This window comes from Bos taurus, chromosome 1 (assembly GCF_002263795.3).
Source record: "Bos taurus isolate L1 Dominette 01449 registration number 42190680 breed Hereford chromosome 1, ARS-UCD2.0, whole genome shotgun sequence".
NCBI classification, from domain to species: domain Eukaryota; kingdom Metazoa; phylum Chordata; class Mammalia; order Artiodactyla; family Bovidae; genus Bos; species Bos taurus.
This window is the reverse complement of record NC_037328.1, coordinates 69,640,297-69,666,501: the sequence shown is the minus strand read 5'-3', so window position 1 is coordinate 69,666,501 and position 26,205 is coordinate 69,640,297. Positions and strand designations below refer to the sequence as shown.

General features: G+C 44.0%; 1 protein-coding gene across 3 annotated transcripts in view; it reads left to right on the top strand.

Moving 5' to 3' along the window:
• Positions 1-26,205, top strand: part of SLC12A8 (solute carrier family 12 member 8) — a 159,523-nt gene that overhangs the window by 14,403 nt on the left and 118,915 nt on the right. For all 3 annotated transcript variants that reach the window (XM_059887971.1, XM_015471682.2, XM_002684815.6), the window contains one exon: positions 22,856-23,002. In XM_059887971.1, the coding sequence (XP_059743954.1) occupies positions 22,856-23,002 (147 nt within the window). The remainder of the gene's footprint in view (positions 1-22,855; positions 23,003-26,205) is intronic.

Here is a 26,205-nt window from a genome sequence, read left to right as displayed (position 1 = left end):
TAAACCTTTTTCTCCCTTTACTCCAGGTTTGGGAGTTAGGAATTCTGCTAAGAGCTTTGAGGCCTGAAGAGCATGGAACCAGGAAGGCCATGCCCAGTGGGAAGACAGGCTAGGGGGTGTTACCCTAAACCCTTCTGTTCAGATCTGCTCTGTTCTTGGTCACTGTGTCATTTGGGAAGAGTGGGGATGCTTGCAAGTTAAGTGGAGGGGTTAATGAATGGATTCTTGGTTTGCTTTACTCATTTTGGGACCAGATTGGGTATGTGGGGGTGGGTGGGGGTGGGTAGGTGTGTGTTGGTCAAGCAGACCAGCTGAGAAGGGTCTGTAGATCTGAGGGTTGATGGTGCTGCCTGATTCAAGTACTGACTCTAACACTTTGTAACTTTGGGAAAGTTACTTCACCTGGTTATTAAGCCTTTGTATCCTCCCATAAAATGACTACAATAATAGAACCCACCTTAGAGAATTATGAAGATTAACAGAGACACTTCATGTAAATGTTTAGTATAGCACTCAGTTCATAGGCATTTTGTAAATGTTGCCTAATAATAAAACTGAGATGGGCAGTATATATTTGATCCATGAGGTAGTGATATGACTGATCAGAGGGTTCAGTTGGCAAATGAATACATAACTCAGCACATCAAATTCAGGTAGAAGACCTAAGGTAGGAGTCCCAAATCCAGAATAATTTCCTTGGCCAAAACCAGAGACTGGGATAGTGTCTGGGACACTCTGGATGATGTGGGAGGGGCAGTCCATTGAGGACTATTTTAGGCCTGGAGTGGTTTGGGAATGTGTGTGTGTACCTTGTGGAGGTATGAGTCATTTCGGGAACCTCTGTCCCCAGGCACTTCACTGATGTGCAGTATGGTTTAAGGGTGGACTTGAACCTGGGAACCTGGGGTTCCCAATTCTGACTATGCCATCAGGCATGCCAGGCCCTTGGGCAAGTTACTCAAGGGCTTGCCCTCTGTTTCCACAACTGCAAGATGGGGTGAGTGTACCTGATTTTCAGGGTTCTTACGCCATCTACAGAAGGGTCTGGCCCCGTGCCTGTCACATGGTGCACACTAAATACAGTGCTTGTCCGGTGATCAGATGAAGCAGATTTCACACAGAAACCCAGTCGAGTATTCTGCTTGTGAGATGCAGGGCTGGAAAGCTAAGGAGCAGCTGGTGCCAGAGGGAGGTGAATGGAAAGCTAATGGCCTTTGATAGCAGCCATCTCTCCATCAGTCACTGGACAGAGAGGACTGTGACAGACGCAGTGGTCAGGAAGATGAAGCTGACAGGAGAAAGGAGTAGCTGGAGACAGGGAGAGATGGCAAGTGGACATCTGTGCAAGGTCTGGGGTCCAGCAGGATCCAGTGCTCTTAGTGTGGGAAATAGCAGGAAAAGTTGGCTCAGCTTAGCAGGCATTTATCGAGTGCCTGTTCTTGCCAGGATCTCCAGCGAGTGCTGCAGATAGTAAAACAGAAGTCTCTTAATCATGATGGAATAAAGGATGCCTCCCACTAGTCTGGTGTGCTGTTTTCCTTCTCTCAGGATTGGATAGTCTCCAGAAAAACTTAAAGGGAAGCTGTGTCATGCTGTGGTCTGAGAATGGGTGACCAAAAGCCGCAGATTAGCTAGTGTGAGTAACTCATTCTCTTCCTTCTTTATCCAGCTGGAAACTTGGGATCCAGCAGGAGTGAGTCTGTGAGGACCCTGTTCTAGGAAGTCTGTGGGGTAACTTCTGGCTGGCCTGAGATAATCACTGTTGAAAAAAGCCCCATGCAGACTCAGGGAGTAAGTTGCCCATCAGAGCTATGGCATCTGGCCCATGCGTGAGCCAGGGTGCGAGCCCTTCATGATGCTGCACCAGGACTCAGTGCTGCCAGACTCCCTGCCTCCCTTTCCCTCTCTGGCCTTTCCTGTGCTTGCTCCCTGTTCTCGCTTCCTCGGTTCAGTGGCTCACTGAGGTTAGCTCAATGTGGTAAGAGTAAGAAAGAATATGATCCAGTTGTGGGACCAGCAAGCGAGGCAAAAAGAGGTGAACATGTTAAGAGACAGAGGTGATACAAGTTATTGCAATGAATAAAGAGGAATTTTCTACTCTCAAACTCAAAAAAATGGAGGAGTTCTTAGAGATCCTCTGGTCCAGCCCTTGCTTAGCTTGTCAATAAACAAGCCCAGAGATGTGGAATGACTTGCCCAAAGATACATTAAGAGAGTGGCAGAGCCAGGTGAGAACTGAGCCCAAACACCCTCACCCTATATTATGGCTCTGGGTTGATCTTAATGCAGCCAATCTTTAGGTTATAATTTTGAGCATTGGTATCAGGCTTCATCACAGAAGTTTTCTGCACCCTTATTAGCCCATGTACAGTTAAGAACTGACTTTCATTTTTGCATTTTTCAGGCCCGTTTTAGCATCTTTAAAAAGCCAATATGCAAAGTGAGCCTTGGCAGCCACATGCTAGGTGATAGCTTATTGCTTTGTTAGAATATAGAGAAATGAATGCACCTGAGGAGAAAAGGGAACCCAGGACAAGGCCATCTTGTTATCCCTTCTTATACAGACAGGGAAGCTGGGGTCCAGAGGGGTTGGGTGGAAGAGAAGGGCTTACATCTGGGATTCTGGGAGTCATGACCCCTATCACCCTCCCAGTTTCTGTAGGGCATGAAGCTTATACCATTTTCAGGGATTCTCTTCAGTCAAAAGGATACAAATTATAAGTACAAAATTACGTGTAGTCTTTGGAGAGACTCAATGCAAGTGAAGGGTCTTGAGGCTTAGAAAGACCAAGGGTACCTAGACAGAACCACCTATGGGATATAACAGAAGAAACAGGCTTGGGCCCTGGAGCCTGGGAGGGAAGAAAGGGCAGCGATTACTCTCAGGGTTGAATGAGTCTGCAGCTTTCATGTGAGCTCGGTTCGTCTTTCTTGCTCTCTCTCTGTTGTCTTTGGCCCCTTCCACTTTATAGGCCTACTTGTCACTTAGCCTAGGAGGTCAACCTCAAAAATGACAATGCTCTGAAAATGCCTCATACTTGTAAAAAGTTGGAGTGGAGACATTTTCTGGATGAACTAGAATGAAAGTGATTCTTCACAGAAATGAATGCAGTGGGATTGTCTCATTTATATTCACAGGATCTTCATTTGTAGAGGTGACTGATGACACGGAGAGATCAGTGCCATTGGAAGAAGAATTTACCACTTACATTTCTCAAGAGAAGGAGGAATGCCATGCAGGGCCACAGGGGAAGCACCAGGTTCTGGTCAGGAGGCAAAAGCAGGAATGAAGGGAAAACCTGGGCCACAGCCCTTATTGTGCTTTTGGTGGGAAGGGCAGGGCAGGGTAGAGCAAACAGCTTAGGACTGGCTGGTTTTAATAGTTCTGGTAAGCTTTGGCAGTAGAGATGGTCTCTAGTTTCCTAGAAACTGACCTGGGGGTGATTTAGAGCAGGGGAAATATTGGCTTGGTGTGTGAGAATTAGATAAACAGAGTGGCTTAGGGAATAACTCAGAATTGGTAGGTTTGCATATGGAAGGCATGCTCCTGGCCAGCTGTGTGCTATCTATAAGAGCTGGTTAGCCCTGGGAAGATTGATCTGTTCCCTGAACTACAAGATTTTTAAGATATCATAATGTCATAAGCGGAGAAGGCAATGGCAACCCACTCCAGTACTCTTACCTGGAAAATCCCATGGACAGAGGAGCCTGGTAGCCTGCAGTCCATGGGGTTGCCAAGAGTTGGACACGACTGAGCAACTTCACTTTCACTTTTCAGTTTCATGCATTGGAGAAGGAAATGGCAACCCACTCCAGTGTTCTTGCCTGGAGAATCTCAGGGATGGCGGAGCCTGGTGGGCTGCCGTCTATGGGGTCGCGCAGAGTTGGACACTACTGAAGCAACTTAGCAGCAGCAATGTCATAAGACAGAAAGGAAAAAACATGATTAATATATTCTGCCTAGCTGTGAATGACAGAGAAGGCAATGGCAACCCACTCCAGTACTCTTGCCTGGAAACTCCCATGGATAGAGGAGCCTGGTGGGCTGTAGTCCATGGGGTCGAGAAGAGTCGGACATGACTGAGCAACTTCCCTTTCACTTTTCACTTTCATGCATTGGACAAGGAAATGGCAACCCACTCCAGTGTTCTTGCCTGGAGAATCCCAGGGACAATGGAGCCTGGTGGGCTGCCGTCTATGAGGTCGCACAGAGTCGGACACGACTGAAGCAACTTAGCAGCAGCAACAGCAGCAGCTATGAATAAATGAACTAGATGACTTAAAAATTTCTTACTGCCTTAGGTTATATTGCATCCATGGTCAAATGCAGAAAAAATGCAGTCCTTTATTTAATAGTTTGGGGTTTGGAAGGAGAATCCTAGAGGCCGTGTTAATGATTCTGAAGTACTTTTCTTATAATTTGTGTAAGGAGCTGCTAGGTGGTGCTTAGACTCTGGTCAGGCCTGATTGAACAACTGGCTTCCTATAGGGGTGGATGACAATTTTAGCTTATTTTTCCATTCATTTTATTCTTTTGCTGACAAAATATCTCTCTTCAGGATAGAAGCTTTAATACTAGATATATCTGTATTCATAAAACAATATCAAATAAAAAACATTTAAAGAAATATACATACCTTAGGGAGTATAATTCAGTATCTCTTTTTGCTCTTTTCCAGGCAAGAATACTGGAATAGGTTGCCATTCCCTTCTTTAGGGGATCTGCCCAACCTAGGGATCGAACCCAGGTCTGCCACGTTGCAGATGGATTCTTTACTGTCTGAGCCAGCAGGGAAGACTTGTTTGCTCTTTAATCATTATCAAGTAGCAATGTAGGGCTTCCCAGGTGGTGCTAGTGGTAAAGAACCCGCCTGCCAGTGCAGGAGATGTAAAAGACGCGGGTTCAATCCCTGGGATCGGGAAGGTCCCCTGGAGGAGGAAATGGCAACCCACTCTAGTATTCTTGCCTGGGAAATCCCATGGACAGAGGAGCCTGGCTGGCTACAGTTCGTGGAGTCACAAGGCGTTGAGCACAACTGAGCGTGCATTTGTGCAAGTGCGTGTGCATGCACACACACACAGACATACACCCTCAAGTAGTAATGTAATCTGATTCTTAAAACTTGTTTTCTTTCTTTCTGAATTTGACAACTTAGTCAAAAGCCTGCAGAGGTTGTAGTGATGGTGGTATGCTTCAGAATAGCTCAGCATGAACAGTCTGCAGAGGTACTACTGCTCTGGCGTGAATACCTGTCTAGTAGGATATTGTCATTGTCACCTATCAGAAGAAAGCTACATTTCTTTTGTTTTTGTTTTGATGTGCAAGTATTCTCTTCTTTATATGAACAGCCATAAAGAAAGAGAAAAAGATAATGAAGTAAAAACCACTGGTCTGTGTAAAAAAATTCGATGATATGCTTTTTCCAGTCTGCAGATAGCTTGTAAATCACATCCACAGCCTCTGTCAGAAGTTGCAGGATTTAGGTGCTTACTGATGAATTTGAAGTGATGGTAGCCTAGTGATCCTCATTGAGCCAAAAATAGTTATGTTTGATCCTGATGATAAATTTGCTCTAAAGTGAGTCTCAGTGTTCATAGAACTTAGAAAACAGAAGGCCATGGCTCATTTTGAATAGCTTTCCCTTTTTGTTTTAGGCAATTATCAGTTAAAAAAAAAAAAAAAACCAAGGCACAGGCAAATTTTAATTTTAAACAAAGATATACACATGTATGGATAGATATTAATTTTATCAAAGAAATTTAAGCAGACTGTACATTTCAAATGTGATTCAGATCACAGGTATCTTTTGGTGTATCCATCCATTGCATAAAGTGAAGTTGAGTTATAAATAAATTTCTAACTTGAGGTCAGCATTTTATTTTTCAAATATTTATAATATGTGGTAGATTTTTCTTCAAATAAAAATTGTTATTATTTATATTGTAGAAGTACTACATGTATGCGATAAAAACATTTTTTAAGCAAAAGAATGATACAAAATTAAAAGCCTTCTTCCTCTCTTCCTTTACCGCCATTCCCCAGAGACAGTCGCTAATGGTTTATAACTTTAAATATTTTATTTATACCTCAGTTTCTTGACTACATTATCAATTTAATATCAGTTTACTTATTGCTTCCCAGTATGAAAAAAGAGAACATTGGCATGTTTACCCTTCCTTCTGTTTCTCTCATTTGATTTCTAATTTTTTGTTGGATTGTTACTTTTACATTGTCATGGTTTATAAAACTTATATATATTTTAATTGTAATAAGTATTTTCATGTTTGTTATGGTTGGTTATAAAAACTTTACACCTGCAAATAGCATTTATTGTAGTAAGATCTATAAATGTGTGTGTTTAACTGGAAAACCAAGTCACGTTATCAGACTTATGGAGGAGAAGACACAGGCCTAAGTTGTTAAAGCTTTGCTGCTTCTGAGCAATAAAGTCTTAATTTTTTTTCAAGTATCCTTTAATTCTTCTGGTTCATATGTAGCTACTGCTGTTTCTTATATTCCCTGTCACTTTTTTTTTTTTTTAATATTCTTCTCTTTGGGGTGACAGGAATTTTTTTCTTATATGGATTGGTGGTAGTAGATTACTCTTTCTAACTATAGGAGCATGGGAGGCCAAATTGTTTTCATGTACTTCAAAAATAATATCTCACAGCAGATTGGATGCAGGAGATACGAGAGTCCAGCTGTATTCTATCAAGCCAGAGATTAAAATGTTTTCATTAAGTATTTTTGCTTGGGAAAGTAGTTATTTTTCATGCAAACATGATACTTATTTTAACAGATAATAGGTTTGTTATTATGTTTAAGTGATTAATAAGTATTTTCAAATATCTCCCTTTAAGTTTCTAATATGATAAATATTGAAAGAGCTCACATAAACAAAAACTCTTGGGGATCCTTAGTAATTTTTAAGAATGTAAAAGGATCTGGAGATCAAAAAGTTTGAGAACGGCTGCTCTAGAGATTAAACATACATTTAAAAATGTTCACAGTTTGTTTAGAGTTAATATTATACCACTTCAATGTAAAATGTAGGAACTTGGCAATCACATAGGCCTGTTTCCCAGCTCCGCCCTTTAGCCTTTTATGCTATAAGTGCCATATGTGTTACATCCATTACATGATGAAACCTCCAAGATGATCTTATTCCCAGTGATTGCTGTGGCCTGTGTCTGCCCCTAGCATTTGCTGGCTCTGAGCCTGGAACTTCTCAGGGGCCTTGGAAGACAGCTCTTCTCTTGGCTGCCCCAGGCTGCTCCATCATGTGCCTTCTTTTGCCCATCCAAGTGCATATGCAGAAGTCTCTCCAAATATCTGATCTACTAGTTCAGTTCAGTCGCTCAGTCCTGTCCGACTCTTTGCGACCCCGTGAATCCCAGCACGCCAGGCCTCCCTGTCCATCACCAACTCCCGGAGTTCACTCAAACTCATGTCCATCGAGTCAGTGATGCCATCCAGCCATCTCATCCTCTGTCGTCCCTTCTCCTCCTGCCCCCAGTCCCTCCCAGCATCAGGGTCTTTTCCAAGGAGTCAGCTCTTCGCATGAGGCGGCCAAAGGATCTACTAGTAGCACTTGTTTTTTTCCCTTTCTAGTTATAACTATGGTTTCATACATTAAAAAAAGCCCACATCTTTTCTGTTATTGTCATGGTAATTTGGAAGGTGGGAAAGTGCATATTCTGCTATCTTAAAAGAGATGTCTAATGTCACTTTCTAAAGCACAGTTTATTCATTCATTCATTACGCTAACACGTTTAGTAAGCACCTGTTCCCTGTTGAGCACTGGGGGTACAAGAGTGAACAAGCTATTTTTTCAATATATATGGGCTTCTTTTAAAAAATAAAAATTGTATGCATTATTTTTAAAATTTTGAAATTTTCCCAACTTATAGGAAGTTGCAGTAATACAAGGAACTGCCATATACTCTTGACTCAGGTTTCCCAGTTGTTACCATTTTGTCCTTTTGCTTTATTATTTGTGTGCTCTCTCTGGCTCTTGCTCTCTCTCTCTAAATTTCTATTCCATATGTATGTTTTGATACATATTATGTTCTATTATAGGCTTCCTAGGTGGCTCAGTGGCAAGGAATTCACCTGCCAATGCCAGAGCCATAGGAGATGCAAGTTCGATCCATGGGTCAGGAAGATCCTCTGGAGGAGGAAAATGGCAACCCACTCCAATATTTTGCTGGGATAATCCCATGGACAGAGGAGCCTGGCAGGGTGCAGTCCATGGTGTTGCAAAGAGTCAGACACGGCTGAGCACATATTCTATTGTATGTATTTTTTCCTGAACCACTTGGAAGTAATTTGTAAACATATTCCCTTATCCATAAATACTTCAGTGTCTGTTTCCTAAGAATAGGACTTTTCTTTTACCTAGCCACAGTATATTTATCAAGATCAAGACATTTAGAGAATTTTCTGGTGGTTCAGTGGTTGACACTCCACGCTTTCACTGCTGAGGGCCTGCATTCAAATCCCTGGCCAGGGAACTAGGATCCCACAAGCCGCTTGGTGTGGCCAAATAAAATAGCCATAGTGCATGCCTGGATGGCCAGACTATGGAATTTTTTTTTTTAAAGATGAAGACATCTAACATTGATCAATCCTATTATCTAATCCACAGGTTCACAGTCCACTTTTGGCATTTATCCCACTGATATCCTGTCGCTTTTTCCCCCAGACCAGGAGTCAGTCCAGCACCACACAGGGCATTCAGGCATCCTGCCTCACTCAGGCTCATTTAATCTGGAACGGTTCCTTAGCCTTTCTTTGTCTTTCATGACCTTGACTTTTTTTTTTTTTTGCAAAACACAGGCTAGTTGTTTTGTAGAATGTTCCTCAGTTTGGGACATGATCTCTTATGATTAGATTTGGGGTTTGTATTTTTGGGCAGGAACCCATAGAATGATATTGCATTCTTTTCCAGACATCATATCAGGAGAGAGGTACAGGGTTTCTGCTTGTTCCATTATTGGTAATGTTAACTTTGGTTAGCATTTCAGGTGGTGCCCACTAGGTTAATCCAGTCTGAAGTTACCAATTTTCCCTTTGTAGTTAATACATAATTTGTTAGGGATACTTTGAGACTATGGAAATATCCAGTTCCTCATATATCTCCTACTCACTAGCTTTAGCATCAGTTGTTGATTCTTGGCAGAATCAGTTATTACTGTGATGGCTGCAGAATGATGATTTTCTAACACCATCATTTCTTTTACATATATTAGTTGGTCTTCTACTAAAAAGGATTTTCCCTCTTTCTGCTTGTTTTAATTTATTCATTTACTTATATCTGTATGGACTCAGATTCTTATTTTTCCCATGAGTATTCTATTGCTATAATTATCAATTTTGATGCTCAAATGATCCCAGATTTGGCCAGGGGATGCCCCTGCAGGCTGTTTCCTCTTTCCTTTCGACACGTCCTCATCATTTTTAGGGGCACTTCCTTACTTTCTGACAGAAAATATTCTAGGCTCATTTTGTATTTTCTCTGCCTTGGCCCTGAATCAGCTGTTCCTCCAAAGAGCTCTGGCTCAGTAAGATGAGAAATGGTATTTAAAGACCAAGATCTGGGTGTTAGATATGTTCGTTGCTACTGGGGTGTCTTACCTTGTAGATCCTTTAAGTAGACAGAGAGAAGGAATATATATTTATATCTTCCTCTGCATATTAAAAACTACGAATTCAAACTGATGCCTCTCATTCTAATTTATCACCCCAGGGTTCTCCTTCCTTAGTTTTAACTGCCTTCTCCAACAGTGAGAAACTTGACTGTCAGTCAATATATTTATTTCTTTGCTCAATCCTATAATTGATGGAAAGTAGATTAACTCCTACCCCTGCAAAAAACAAACTTTCTTTCTAGAATGTGTGTTGCACTTGTGCTCAGTTGCCAAGTCATGTCCGACTCTGTAACACTGTGGACTATAGCCTGCCAAGCTCCTCTGTCCATAGGATCTCCCAGGCAAGAATACTGGAGTAGGGTCCAATTTCCTTCTCCAGGGGATCTTCCCAATCCAGAGATCAAACCCGTGACTCCTGCATTGGCTTTACCTCTGAGCCACCAGGGAAGCCTAGAATTTGTATTAGTTTGTAGTTATTTGTCTTTAGACTGAAAGCATATAGTCAAAATAATATGTTCGGAAGTTACTCTGCTTTGCTTTTTTTCCACCTTCGGTGTGATTATGTTTTTCCTTAGAAATAGTTAGGTTAATTTGTTTCTCTCTGCATTCTTAGAGTTTTTCTCTCTCATCCTCTTGATTTGATTTTGTTTAATTTTGAGTATGTAAAACATTATGTGATTCCAAAAGTCAAAAGTACTCAGCACATAGGAATTCTTAAATGAGTATAGTATTGTCTGATTCACTGAGTCATCTAGAAGAATAAATCTTTTGCAGTTGGTATTTAGCAAGTTTGCCTGTTACTGGTGAAGGGCATTAGGGCCTGTGTTTGTCCTCCTGATATTAAGCCGAGATAGATTGTCTAGTGACAGCCCGAGTCTTGCAGGAAGCTTCTGTTCTCTTGTCAAGGAGACTGGGAAGGGAAGGGGAAGCTCTTGTTTAGGTGACCATGGCATTGCTGCTGTGGGAATTTAGATTTGTGGGATGGTATTAGGTGTCCAGAGCATAGTGTCTTTGGGTTGTGCATTCTGAGTGCAGACGTGGCTGCTCTGTAGGGAAGGAGCTGCTGCTGTGTGACTGTAAGGCAGAACCTCATCAGGAATTCCCACCAGCATCAACATTTTCACAGCATCTGAGGGTCTTGCCGCTCCTGTGCCTATATGGTTCTATGACCAGGTTGTGCCTTGAGAGATTCCTAGCCTTGGACCAGGATCAGCACACACAGGATGGAAAAACCACAGATCAAGCATCTGGAGCTACTGTTATGGAGACGCTGGCTTTTGAACTCACTCCATGCAGATTTCCACACAGCCACAAAGATCTCACATTGCTAGGAATGACTAAATCAATATTGACCAAGGGTGCTGCCCAGATTCAGATCCAAGGAAATCAGACTTTGACCACTCCCGATGGGTCCTTGCCACTTCCCCTCTGGAGTAGTTTCCACGACCAGCATCAATCTGATAGCAAAGTGCTGATCAGATGCCCATTCTCAAACTCCTAGTGCAACAGAGAAGGTGCCAGCTGCCCCAACCCTGGGACCGAGCAGGGCTGAGCTGTAGAGTGAGGATTCACCTGAAACATGAGGCCAGGTAGGCTGGGTTAATAGAAGAGGTACAGTCAATTAGACATCTTTCCTTTTCCTCTCAACTGCCCTGAAGAAATCCTCACCCACGTTTAAAACTGCCTGATGTGCTTCATGCTTACGAAAAAACCTTTCACAATTATCATCTCACCTAAACTGTGCAGCCCCCCTTGAGGCAGGTATGCAGCTACCTGCATCGGCCACAGGTGGCCATGGCCGTGAAGCTGCTGCCCCCCTACCCAGCTCTGCCTGTGGTGCTTATTCCGAGTCAGAGGAGAGGAATGTGGCTGGTGCCCACTGGGTCACAGGCCAGCAGCAGCTTGGGATCTTCTCTGATGTGTGATTGATAAGTAAATAACTAGCGTTCAGAGAGCAAGTTGCTGGTGTATGTGTGTGCTCCGGGGAGAACCAGTCTTTGGGAGGGAGGGCCAGGTCATGTCCTGCTCTGACCCGCTCCTGACCCAAGTGGGCAGAAGCCAGATTCTTTTTCTCTAGCTGCTGGCGGAAAGCAGAGGTGTCATCTCACATTTCAGGCCTGCTTGATGGCCTGCTGGAGGGAGGTGGCTGTCTGAGAGGAAGGCTCGCGGGCGGGAGCTCACATGGCCGCCTGTGGCAGAGCTTGTCTGTCTCAGCTCTGCTTGTTGCATGCTGGAAGCCACGTGTGTCCCACTCCAGACACATTTCAGGGTGCGATTTCCCTGCCTTCCCAGACGTTCTGCCGAAGAGTGAAGATTCTCTACTCACAAGAGAAAGACTTCTACTTCAGAACTAAAACACCCACCCCACAGCTGTGGTGTCTCCAGTGTGGTTTTAGCCCTCGACTCAGAGGGACCAGGCCCTGGCTTCTTGTTCTGGGAGGTCAGGAAGGGAAGCCCTAGCAACAAGCATCATTCAGGTGTGATTACCCGGGACCAGACTCCAACTTGCTGTACCCCAGAACCTGCCAAGTGTCCACCTGAGGGGCCTCAAGGAAGAGAGGAACCTGCCCCTTGAACATGTCTGTGGGCCCTTTCTGAGGGATGCTTTGCCCCTCTTGCTTTGCTTTCTCTTCTTCTTTAGTTCCCCCCCCTGTCTCCCAGAAGCCTCACTGCTGGGCACACACATTGTCTAACTGCCATCTGCCTTTCCCCACAGCCTGTTATGTCTGTGCCATAGAGCACGGAATGATACTCCTGTTATTTTGGAATAGATGACTGGGACCCAAATCTGAAGACAGTGAGGTTCTGAGAGAGTTATCAACAGTTGGTGCCGATCACAAGATTGCCCGTACCTGGCCCAACTGTCACCCCATCACCCAGTGATTCCACTGCCCTCCCCCGGGCACCAGAGATGACTGGCAGAGGCACAAAGGAGGTGTCTGTGGGCCACAGCCTCTGCGGGAGAGGGTACTGTAGATGAGCTGGGGTTCCTTAACCTCCCATAAAGGAGGGAGTTGGGTTTGAGACCCCCAAGAGTGGGGAAAAGCTGAGACTCTGTCCTCTGGTTGGAGGTCTGCACATGCTGAGGGAGTGGCTCTGTCTGCAACCTGTCTGAGCAAGACCTAGGGGGACTTAGAGAGCTGGCAGGACAGACAGAGGGCAGGGTTGGGATACTGTTATTTATGATAAATATGGGCTTCCATGGTCGCTCAGATGATAAAGAGTTTGCCTGCAATGCAGGAGACCTGGGTTCTATCCCTGGGTTGGCAAGATCCCTGGGAAAGGAAATGGCAACCCACTCCAGTATTCTTGCCTGGAGATTTCCAAGGACAGAGGAGCCTGGCGGGCTATGAGCCATAGGGTCACAAACAGCTGGACACAACTGAGCGACTAACACTTTCGCTTTTTCACCTTCATGCTAATATGTATTTTGCACAGAGCTCCTAAAACCCTTGGAATTCCCTAAGTGATAAAAGTGATAAGATGTCTTGATATTTATAACAAACGCGTTTTAAGCACATCTGGGTTTTTTTTTTTTTTTTATTCAATTTTAATTAAAAAAAAATTATACATGTGTTCCCCATCCTGAACCCTCCTCCCTCCTCCCTCCCCATAGCATCCCTCTGGGTCGTCCCAGTGCACCAGCCCCAAGCATCCAGCATCGTTCATTGAACCTGGACTGGCATCTCGTTTCATACATGACATTTCACATGTTTCAATGCCATTCTCCCAAATCTTCCCACCCTCTCCCTCTCCCACAGAGTCCATAAGCCTGTTCTATACATCAGTGTCTCTTTTGCTGTCTTGTACACCAGGTTATTGTTACCATCTTTCTAAATTCCATGTATATGCGTTAGTATACTGTATTTATGTTTTTCCTTCTGGCTTACTTCACTCTGTATAATAGGCTCCAGTTTCATCCACCTCATTAGAACTGATTCAAATGTATTCTTTTTAATGGCTGAGTAATACTCCATTGTGTATATGTACCACTGCTTTCTTATCCATTCATCTGCTGATGGACATCTAGGTTGCTTCCATGTCCTGGCTATTATAAACAGTGCTGCGATGAACATTGGGGTACACGTGTCTCTTTCCCTTCTGGTTTCCTCAGTGTGTATGCCCAGCAGTGGGATTGCTGGATCATAAGGCAGTTCTATTTCCAGTTTTTTAAGGAATCTCCACACTGTTCTCCATAGTGGCTGTACTAGTTTGCATTCCCACCAACAGTGTAAGAGGGTTCCCTTTTCTCCACACCCTCTCCAGCATTTATTATTTGTAGACTTTTGGATCGCAGCCATTCTGACTGGTGTGAAATGGTATCTCATAGTGGTTTTGATTTGCATTTCTCTGATAATGAGTGATGTTGAGCATCTTTTCATGTGTTTGTTAGCCATCTGTATGTCTTCTTTGGAGAAATGTCTATTTAGATCTTTGGCCCATTTTTTGATTGGGTCGTTTAGTTTTCTAGAGTTGAGCTGTAGGAGTTGCTTGTATATTTTTGAGATTAGTTGTTTGTCGGTTGCTTCATTTGCTATTATTTTCTCCCATTCTGAAGGCTGTCTTTTCACCTTGCTAAAAGTTTCCTTTGATGTGCAGAAGCTTTTAAGTTTAATTAGGTCCCATTTGTTTATTTTTGCTTTTATTTCCAATATTCTGGGAGGTGGGTCATAGAGGATCCTGCTGTGATGTATGTCAGAGAGTGTTCTGCCTATGTTCTCCTCTAGAAGTTTTATAGTTTCTGGTCTTACGTTGAGATCTTTAATCCATTTTGAGTTTATTTTTGTATATGGTGTTAGAAAGTGGTCTAGTTTCATTCTTTTACAAGTGGTTGACCAGATTTCCCAGCACCACTTGTTAAAGAGATTGTCTTTAATCCATTGTATATTCTTGCCTCCTTTGTCAAAGATAAGGTGTCCATAGGTGCATGGATTTATCTCTGGGCTTTCTATTTTGTTCCATTGATCTATATTTCTGTCTTTGTGCCAGTACCATACTGTCTTGATAACTGTGGCTTTGTAGTAGAGCCTGAAGTCAGGTAGGTTGATTCCTCCAGTTCCATTTTTCTTTCTCAAGATCGCTTTGGCTATTCAAGGTTTTTTGTATTTCCATACAAATTGTGAAATTATTTGTTCTAGCTCTGTGAAGAATACTGTTGGTAGCTTGATAGGGATTGCATTGAATCTATAAATTGCTTTGGGTAGTATACTCATTTTCACTATATTGATTCTTCCAATCCATGAACATGGTATATTTCTCCATCTATTAGTGTCCTCTTTGACTTCTTTCACCAGTGTTTTATAGTTTTCTACATATAGGTCTTTAGTTTCTTTAGGTAGATATATTCCTAAGTATTTTATTCTTTTCGTTGCAATAGTGAATGGAATTGTTTCCTTAATTTCTCTTTCTGTTTTCTCATTATTAGTGTATAGGAATGCAAGGGATTTCTGTGTGTTGATTTTATATCCTGCAACTTTACTATAATCATTGATTAGTTCTAGTAATTTTCTGGTGGAGTCTTTAGGGTTTTCTATGTAGAGGATCATGTCATCTGCAAATAGTGAGAGTTTTACTTCTTCTTTTCCAATTTGGATTCCTTTTATTTCTTTTTCTGCTCTGATTGCTGTGGCCAAAACTTCCAAAACTATGTTGAATAGTAATGGTGAAAGTGGGCACCCTTGTCTTGTTCCTGACTTTAGAGGAAATGCTTTCAATTTTTCACCATTGAGGATAATGTTTGCTGTGGGTTTGTCATATATAGCTTTTATTATGTTGAGGTATGTTCCTTCTATTCCTGCTTTCTGGAGAGTTTTTATCATAAATGGGTGTTGAATTTTGTCAAAGGCTTTCTCTGCATCTATTGAGATAATCATATGGTTTTTGTTTTTCAATTTGTTAATGTGGTGTATTACATTGATTGATTTGAGGATATTGAAGAATCTGCATCCCTGGGATAAAGCCCACTTGGTCATGGTGTATGATCTTTTTAATGTGTTGTTGGATTCTGATTGCTAGAATTTTGTTTAGGATTTTTGCATCTATGTTCATCAGTGATATTGGCCTGTAGTTTTCTTTTTTTGTGGGATCTTTGTTAGGTTTTGGTATTAGGGTGATGGTGGCCTCATAGAATGAGTTTGGAAGTTTACCTTCCTCTGCAATTTTCTGGAAGAGTTTGAGCAGGATAGGTGTTAGCTCTTCTCTAAATTTTTGGTAGAATTCAGCTGTGAAGCCGTCTGGACCTGGGCTTTTGTTTGCTGGAAGATTTTTGATTACAGTTTCAATTTCCGTGCTTGTGATGGGTCTGTTAAGGTTTTCTATTTCTTCCTGGTCGAGTTTTGGAAAGTTGTACTTTTCTAAGAATTTGTCCATTTCTTCCTCGTTGTCCATTTTATTGGCATATAATTGTTGATAATAGTCTCTTATGATCTTTTGTATTTCTGTGTTGTCTGTTGTGATCTCTCCATTTTCGTTTCTAATTTTATTGATTTGATTTTTCTCCCTTTGTTTCTTGATGAGTCTGGCTAATGGTTTATCAATTTTATTTATCCTTTCAAAGAACCAGCTTTTGGCTTTGTTGATTTTTGCTATGGTCTCTTTTGTTTCTTTTGCATTTATTTCTGCTCTAATTTTTAAGATTTCTTTCCTTCTACTAACCCTGGGGTTCTTCATTTCTTCCTTTTCTAGTTGATTTAGGTGTAGAGTTAGGTTATTTATTTGACTTTTTTCTTGTTTCTTGAGGTGTGCCTGTATTGCTATGAACTTTCCCCTTAGGACTGCTTTTACCGTGTCCCACAGGTTTTGGGTTGTTGTGTTTTCATTTTCATTCGTTTCTATGCAAATTTTGATTTCTTTTTTGATTTCTTCTGTGATTTGTTGGTTATTCAGCAGGGTGTTGTTCATCCTCCATATGTTGGAATTTTTAATAGTTTTTCTCCTGTAATTGAGATCTAATCTTACTGCATTGTGGTCAGAAAAGATGCTTGGAATGATTTCTATTTTTTTGTATTTACCAAGGCTAGCTTTATGGCCCAGGATGTGATCTATCCTGGAGAAGGTTCCATGTGCGCTTGAGAAAAAGGTGAAGTTCATTGTTTTGGGATGAAATGTCCTATAGATATCAATTAGGTCTAACTGGTCTATTGTATCGTTTAAAGTTTGTGTTTCCTTGTTAATTTTCTGTTTAGTTGATCTATCCATAGGTGTGAGTGGGGTATTAAAGTCTCCCACTGTTATTGTGTTATTGTTAATTTCTCCTTTCATACTTGTTAGCATTTGTCTTACATACTGTGGTGCTCCCGTGTTGGGTGCATATATATTTATAATTGTTATATCTTCTTCTTGGATTGATCCTTTGATCATTATGTAGTGACCTTCTTTGTCTCTTTTCACAGCCTTTGTTTTAAAGTCTATTTTATCTGATATGAGTATTGCTACTCCTGCTTTCTTTTGGTCCCTATTTGCGTGGAAAATCTTTTTCCAGCCCTTCACTTTCAGTCTGTATGTGTCCCCTGTTTTGAGGTGGGTCTCCTGTAGACAACATATGTAGGGGTCTTGTTTTTGTATCCATTCAGCCAGTCTTTGTCTTTTGGTTGGGGCATTCAACCCATTTACGTTTAAGGTAATTACTGATGAGTATGATCCCGTTGCCATTTACTTTATTGTTTGGGGTTCGAATTTATATACCATTTTTGTGTTTCCTGTCTAGAGAATATCCTTTAGTATTTGTTGGAGAGCTGGTTTGGTGGTGCAGAATTCTCTCAGCTTTTGCTTGTCTGAGAAGCTTTTGATTTCTCCTTCATACTTGAATGAAATCCTTGCTGGGTACAATAATCTGGGCTGTAGGTTATTTTCTTTCATCATTTTAAGTATGTCTTGCCATTCCCTCCTGGCTTGAAGAGTTTCTATTGAAAGATCAGCTGTTATCCTTATGGGACTTCCCTTGTGTGTTATTTGTTGTTTTTCCCTTGCTGCTTTTAATATTTGTTCTTTGTGTTTGATCTTTGTTAATTTGATTAATATGTGTCTTGGGGTGTTTCGCCTTGGGTTTATCCTGTTTGGGATTCTCTGGGTTTCTTGGACTTGGGTGATTATTTCCTTCCCCAGTTTAGGGAAGTTTTCAACTATTATCTCCTCAAGTATTTTCTCATGGTCTTTCTTTTTGTCTTCTTCTTCTGGAACCCCTATGATTCGAATGTTGTAGCGTTTAATATTGTCCTGGAGGTCTCTGAGATTGTCCTCATTTCTTTTAATTCGTTTTTCTTTTATTCTCTCTGATTCATTTATTTCTACCATTCTATCTTCTAATTCACTAATCCTATCTTCTGCCTCTGTTATTCTACTATTTGTTGCCTCCAGAGTGTTTTTAATTTCATTTATTGCATTATTCATTATATATTGACTCTTTTTTATTTCTTCTAGGTCCTTGTTAAACCTTTCTTGCATCTTCTCAATCCTTGTCTCCAAGCTATTTATCTGTGATTCCATTTTAATTTCAAGATTTTGGATCAATTTCACTATCATTATTCGGAATTCTTTATCAGGTAGATTCCCTATCTCTTCCTCTTTTGTTTGGTTTGGTGGGCATTTATCCTGTTCCTTTATCTGCTGGCTATTCCTCTGTCTCTTCATCTTGTTTAAATTGCTGAGTTTGGGGTGTCCTTTCTGTATTCTGGCAGTTTGTGGAGTTCTCTTTATTGTGGCTTTTCCTCGCTGTGTGTGGGTTTGTACAGGTGGCTTGTCAAGGTTTCCTGGTTAGGGAAGCTTGTGTCGGTGTTCTGATGGGTGGAGCTGTATTTCTTCTCTTTGTTCAGTCGCGCTGTGGGGAGGGAGGGATGGATGCTGCAAACAAATAACACTGGCGTGCGCTCGCAGTGCCTCAGCCACACTGGATCTGCCCCCGCTCACGGCGCGTGTAGCCTCCCTGCCCACACTGCTCGGGCTCTAGGTTGTTCCGCCAGGAACAATCCGAGGCTGGCCCTGGGTTGCATGTACCTCCCAGGTCCAAGCCACTCAGGTTCAGGCACTCGGGTAGTCCTCAGAGGCGCAGACTCAGTTGGGCCTGAGTTTTGTGCTCTTCCCAGGTCCGAGCAGCTCAAGTGATGAGGTGTTTGGCGAGCGCCAATGCTGCGACTTATCGCCTCCCCGCCACTCGGTTATCTGGGTGTAAAACCGGCGCACCTTCTCAGGCAGATTAACCGTCCAGACCCCCAGAAAGTTTTAGTTAGCAAAGAAGCCTGCTTACAGTTTTATAGATAATGTCTCTCTGGGGCTGCGATTGCCCCCCTTCCGGCTCTGGCTGCCTGTCACCGGAGGGGGAAGGTCTGCAGCCGGCTATCTCTGTTCAATTCTTTGTTCCGTGCGCGGGCCTGGTGGTGTCTTAGGTTGGGGCTGGCTTTTTGCGTGGTAGATATCCCACAGTCTGGTTTGCTAGCCCAAATTATTTCGCTCAGATAGTGCTCAGGGTATTCAGGCCAGATTCTTACTCTAAGCGATGCAGCCCGCGCTGCACCTCCCTGCCCAGCCCCCGCTTGCTAATGGCGCGTGCAGGCGTCTGCGTTGCTTCTCCGCTGGGGGAGTTACCGTAGGACTCGCAATCTTTGAGTTTTAATTGTTTATTTATTTTTTCTTCCTGTTATGTTGCCCTCTGTGCTTCCAAAGCTCGGCACAGATTCAGCAGTGAGAAGGTTTCCTGGTGTTTGGAAACTTCTCTCTTTTTAAGACTCCCTTCCCGGGACGGAACTCCGTCCCTCCCTCTTTTGTCTCTTTTTTTGTCTTTTATATTTTTTCCTACCTCCTTTTGAAGAGTTGGATTGCTTTTCTGGGTGTCTGATGTCCTCTGCCGGCATTCAGAAGTTGTTTTGTGGAATTTACTCGACGTTTAAATGCTCTTTTGATGAATTTGTGGGGGAGAAAGTGTTCTCCCCGTCCTACTCCTCCGCCATCTTGGTTCCTCCCACATCTGGGTTTATATTAATGAGGTGACTTTTAGAATCACCTAAGGGTGGGGGCTGTTTTTAGGGGAACCAACCATGTGATTAGAGGGTTGCAACTTTAAGGGGAGGGGAAAGAGTTGGAGGTTAAATCGGTCACCAGTGACCAGTGATTTAATCAATCATGCCTATGTGATGAAGCCGCCGCCTCCTGCTGCTGCTGCTGCTAAGTCGCTTCAGTCGTGTCCGACTCTGCGACCCTATAGACGGTAGCCCACCAGGCTTCCCTGTCCCTGGGATTCTCCAGGCAAGAACACTGGAGTGGGTTGCCATTTCCTTCTCCAATGCATGAAAGTGAGAAGTGAAAGTGAAGTCATTCAGTCCTGTCCGACTCTTAGCGACCCCATGGACTGCAGCCTACCAGGCTCCTCCATCCATGGGATTTTCCAGGCAAGAGTACTGGAGTGGGGTGGATGAAGCCTCCTAAGAAAACCCAAAAAGAGGGTTTAGAGAGCCTCTGGCTGGGTGAGCACATGGAGATGAACGGACGGTGCTGCCCTGGGAGAAGGTGTGGGTGTCCCAGGCTCTTTCCCCAGCCTGGCCCTGGGCATCTCCTCCATCCCGTGGTTTCTGAGTTCTAGCCTTTCATAATAAGCTGGTGATCTCTGAGTTCTGTGAGCTACTCTAACAAATGAATTGAACCCAAGAAGGGGGTGGTGGGAACCTCCGATCAACAGCCCCTGGAAGCTGTTTACCTTCCCAGGTAAACACAGATTACAGCAGACTCAGTCTGCTGGACTGAGCCCTTGATTGTGGGATGACACTATCTCTGGGTAGATGGTGTCAGAACTGAGTTGAATTACAGGACACCTAGCTGGTATCAGAGGCTTGCTTGATGAGGGGCAAACACATACACATTGGAACTGGTGTAAGAACTGTACCAGCCCTGGGGCCACACTGTTATTATGCACGGGAGCTGGTTTGAGCTCTCCCTCTCTGGCTAGTACTCTCCTACAAGGTCAACACTGGGGCCACCAAACTCATTTCAAACCACGCATGCCTTTACGTACAGCTTTATTCTGAGGGTGAAGATCTCCTAAAGTTTCTGCCTCATTCATGTGTGCGGCACCTTTAAGGCTGGTTTAGTCCAGTGAGGTCCGGGGAGTGAAAGGCTTTTCATATCCTATTAGGTAACTAAACAAATAAACAAAACAGCCCTTCAGAGTGGAAATATGAAGACTGTGATGAATGATGAATAAAGTTTCTAGAATCACAATAGGAATTTTAAGGATAAAGCAGGTGTTGTTGTTGAGTCACTAAGTCGTGTCTGGCTCTTTTGTGACCCCATGGACTGTAGCCCACCAGGCTCTTCTGTTCATGGGATTTTTCAGGCGAGAATACTGGAGTGGGTTGCCATTTCCTTCTCCAGGAGATCTTCCCAACCCAGGGCTTTCCTGCATTGGCAGACAGATTCTTTACCACTGAGCCAGCAGTACTTAAGCAAAGTCCAGGTGTTAGAAATTGCATCATAAAGCGTGAAATTTAGGAGAGAAAAGAGCCAGTGAGCTGTGGTGTGGGTTTTGCAGTGTGGGTTGGGGAACTGCAATCCAGCTGTGGACCTAGGGCAGTTGTGTCTCTTCTCCCGGGCTCTCTTTCCTCAGTGGGCTGTAGACAGGGGCCCTCTCCCTGCCTGCCTTCGGGGATGATGTGAGCACCAGTGGAGGGAATTGATATGGAAGCTGAAACCTCTCTCTAAGTTATTACACCTTGTTGCTATTGTTATGACTGTTTCTAATAAATAATAGACCTGCAACAAGCCATGGGAGGAAGTGAACATAAGCAGAGACAGGAAGTTGGGCCAGGTCCTGGGTTTTGAGATTAAGATCCTGGAAAGCAGTCTTATTATACTTACCCCAAGGTCCCTCAGTACCATTTGTTTGAAGACAAGCATAGGTTGGCATGGTCTTCACTCTGAACCATGATCACTGTTCTCATGTTTATTGACTTTCAGGAGATTGCTCATTAGTAGTTTGCTAAAGACATGAACAGAAATACACAGAGATGAAAGGCGTTCCAGCTGGTGTCAGGGACTGTCAGAGACTCCAAGGAGTCCCCCGGCCCATCTGTCCCGTGTGGCTTCATTGATGTCCCTGATGATTATTCGAGGCCCTTTCTTCCTCTGTCGGTGCACAATACAAGGCAGGAAGCTGGTATCCTCTCCTTCCGTTTTAACTGAGTATAGCTGGATGCTGGGCTTGGTCCTAGATCATAGGCACACCCACTGTGCTCAAATGTTCAGGGGCCCTGCCCCTGACTCTGGACCTCCGATTTCCCTGTCGCTTGACTTTCCTGCTTTCTCTCTGAAGTTACAGCTCACGTACATGCACCAGTCAGGCTTACTGCTCACAGTGGGTCTTGACTGGGTGCCTCTTCCCCCGGTCCCCAGGTGAGAATCACTCATCACTGTTGTGGCAATTGGAGGCCATTGGAGGACTCTAGTGATGTTTGAATTTAATTACCAAACCTATGCAGAAGCAGTTCCTAGTATGAGTGGCTACTGATTTTAAGATCATTTCCATAAGTTTTAGTCTTTCTAGTAAAGAGTTTCTGTTTGAGTGTTCCGTAAGTGCCTTTGTTATTTTTGAATTGGAAAAGTGAGCAAAGTGTCTATTTCACCACTTGTTAGCCTTCATTCCAGACAACTGCCAAACGATGCCGTGGGCTTCTGTGGTCTGGGGTGAAAGGGCACTTAGGGATCACTGTCTCAGCTCATGTTCAGTGAGGAACACAGACACTGCCCTAGGTTTTTTAAACAGAGGGAATTTAACATACAGAGTTCATTACAGAAGTGTTAGAAGGGCGGGAGCAACAAAAAGCTAAGTAAAGTAAGGTTCCCCAAAGACTAGTAACTGCTGGGAACTGCTGTTCCCCACCAGGAACAGAGGACTGAGAGGGAGGGTGGCATCACCCAGAGCTCGTGACCACTGTGTGAACTGGAGCCCAGCATCCCAGGCTCACCCACATCCCAGTGGCTGGAACTCAGTCATGTGGCCACACCGCCCATAAAGAGGCTAGGAAACAGTCCCCAGAGTGGGCAGAAGGAGAGGGAACAAAGTTTGCTGAACAGCATGTCTGCGCTGCATGCGGGCATAGGAATCGCAGTGTGCACAGGCCTGTGTGGCGTGGCGAAATGGAGAGCTTTAAAGCTGACTTCCCCCAGCATCCCTCCCTACCCCCACTGCTGTTGAGTTGACTGCTGTGTGCCCTGTTTTCAGGAGGCCCTGGCCCAGCCCCAACCCTGGTGGAAGATCCAGCTGTTCGTATGGGAGCCGGTGCTGTTCGGGACCTGGGACGGTGTGTTCACCTCCTGCATGATCAACATTTTTGGGGTTGTCCTTTTCTTAAGGACCGGCTGGCTGGTGGTGAGTGATGAGCTGGTGGCGCTGGAGCCTCTTCTGGGCCTGGGACGTGGAAAGCTCTGTCACCCTTGGGTATTCCACAGAGTGCTCGACAGATTCCTAAAGCACAGATGCTCCAGAGACAGGAAACAAGATCAAGCACATGGAGTAGCTAGCATTGCTTTTTAAGTGCAAATCCTGAGAACCTGGGCCTCAGACAGAGGTTCATGTGAAAGCCTCACCACAGATTTAACTACAAAAATGAGAGCACAGAAGTCAGGGTGCGTCTCGGGTGGGACTAGAGGTGGGTCAGGGAGAGCAGACTGATGGCAAGTTTGCCTCCAGTTCGTGACCCTCTCCAGCTGTCCTGGTGATCTGTGACTTGGCTGATGCCCCGCCTGGAGAGGCAGAGGGAATTGTAAAGACCTACAGTCCTCTGTGCATTCTCTTTGCTTTCGCTTCACTTCTGACACTACTGGTCACCAGATACGGGGTTTTTTTCCCCTCACCAAGCAATTCTGTAACACCAGCTGAGTGTCCTACAATTTCACTCAATTCTAACACTGTATACCTGGAGAGAGCATCAAATCGCACAGGTTAAGGGCTCAGTCCCATGAAGCTGCCCCCACCCACTTCAGCTGCCAATCACAGGTTTGGTTGCCCCTGTGCTTCGGGGGTTTCCCTGACACCTCCCCCAGATTCAGTTCACTTGTCAGAGCAGCTCACAGAACTCAGGGAAGCACTTAGGTTTACTAGCTTATTAAAGGATATGATAAAAGATATAGATTGATAGACAGATGAAGAGATCCATAGGGCAAGGTGTGCAAGGGTCCTAGGAGCAGGAGCTTCTGTCACCGTGGAGTTGAAGTGTATTACCGCCCTGGTATGTGGATGTGTTCACCTACTTGGAAACGTTCTGAACTCCAAACCTTGGGGATTTGTATAACTTCAGCATACATGGTCCATTATTGATTCCATTTCCAGCCTCTTTCCCCTCTCTAGAGAAGTGTATGTGCATGTTGAGGGTGGTGGTGATGGAAACTCCAAGCTTCTAATCATGGCCTGGTCTTTCTGGTGACTAATCCCCACCCAGGAACGCACTCACAGCTGCCTGGTTAGAACAAGAGATGCTCCTAGGGCTTTTATCCCTTAGGAGTTTACGAGGGTTTTAGTAGCCCTGGGTCAGGGATGGAAAGGGAAAAACCAGTAGTCGCTCAGACGCGTTCGACTCTTGGCGACCCCACGGACTGTAGCTGCCAGGCTCCTCTGTCCATGGGATTCTCCAGGCAAGAATGCTGGAGTGGAGTGCCATGTCCTTCTCCAGGGGATCTTCCTGACCCAGGGATTGAACCCAGGTCTCCTGTACTGCAGACAGATTCTTTACCATCTGAGCCACCAGGCTCAGGGATGGGGTCAAACACTAATATTAGAATGACAGATGTTCCTAGTGCCCTTGTCACTGGAGAAATGACAAAGTTTCAGGGACTTTGTTCCAGAAACCAGGTGCAGAGACCAATATGCAGTTGACCCCTGAACCATACAAGTTTGAACCACACACTCCATTTATACTTGGATTTTTCTCAATAAATACTACAGTACTACATGGTCCACTGTTGGTTGAATCTGTGGATGTGAAATTGGTTAGGGAGAGCTGACTATGGAACCTGAGCATTCACAGATTTTGGTATCTGAGAGCAGTCCCATAATTAATCCCTTGGGGATACTGAGGGATGGCTGTATATATTTTCTGTCATCTCACAGAGGTAGAGAGAGAGGTGTGTGTATGTGTTTATTGTCAGAATTTGGCTCATGTGATTATGGGGGCTGGCAAGTCCAAAATCTGTAGGCTAAGTGAGATGCAGGTAAGAATTGAGTTGCAGGTTTTTGAGTTGAAAACTTAGAAATTTATATGTTGCAGTCTGGAGACCAAATTCCTTCTTTTTTGGGAAACCTCAGTCTTTGCTCTTAAGGCCTTCTGATTGCGTGAGAACTACCCATATTATGTAATTTCTTTTACTTAAAGTCAACTGATTGTACATGTTAAACACATCTTAAAAATACATTTATAGCAACTTCTAGACTAGTGTTTGACTAAAAAACTGGTCATTATAATCTAGCCAAGCTGGCACATAAAATTAACTGTCACATCTGTAAATTCTAGGGGATGAGAGCTTCACTATAGTGGGGTATATGTGATTCTTAGCCCTCTTAGGAGGCTGGGTGAGGTCAGCCCTTCCTCAGCTCTTGCTCTCCTCCATACCCAGGCCCATAGCTTCAGGTTCTACCTTTAACCAGAGCCTGAAAGTGGGTCTGAAAGTTTTCTTATTAATGTGTGGAAAGCTTAGAGCAGATTTAGCAACCTCTCTAATATGGATGGTGTGAATCCCTGCCTCTCATACTCCTCCATAACTTACAGGGGAGCCCTTACAAAACACAAAGCCTCCAGCTCAGATGCCTTGTGCCGGCAGGCATTGTCTGGCTTCTGGGATTGAGCTCTGGCTTTTTCCCTTCCTGGGTACCACCCCTCTCCCCAGCACCTCCAGCCTGTGTCCCAGGGAGGCCCAGCCATCTGCCTGCTGTGGCGGAAGAAGGCCTGGCAGTGACAGCCTGGGCCCCTGGGCTCTGCCTTCTGCAGGGGATGATTATAGAGTAGTGGAAGGAGGAAAGGATAGGCTCTCTCTATCTCGATTCTTAAATCGTAGGGCCTCCTCTTAACTTTTCTGCTGGGTGATTATTTTTTGAGAAGTGGCTATCTAGAAGTGTTGGCCCCATCCCCCAAGTGAAGTAAACTTGTATAAGTTATGATCTATTGCTGCATAAAAAATTACTCCAGTACTTAGCAGCTTGAAGTCACAAATTTGTATTTAACTGGTTGTTACTGTGGTTCAGGGATCCATGAGCAACTTAGCTGGCTGCCTCTGGCTCAGGCTTTCTTATGGGATTGCAGCCGAGCCGTCAGTCAGGGCTACAGTTTCAGCTGAAGGCTCCACTGGCAGAGGGTCTGTTGCTAAGATCACAATGAGGTTGTCGTCAGGCCTTGTTATGTTGGCCTCTTCACAGTGTTGTCTCAGTACCTGCAGCTGGCTTCCCCCAGGGCCAACAACCTAGAGAGTGTGAGGAAGCAGGTGCCCAAGATGAAAGGCATGGTCTTCTCATACCCTCATTTCAGAAGTGACATCTCATCACTTCTGTGGGGCTCTGCTCACTAAAAGTGAGTCACACCATCC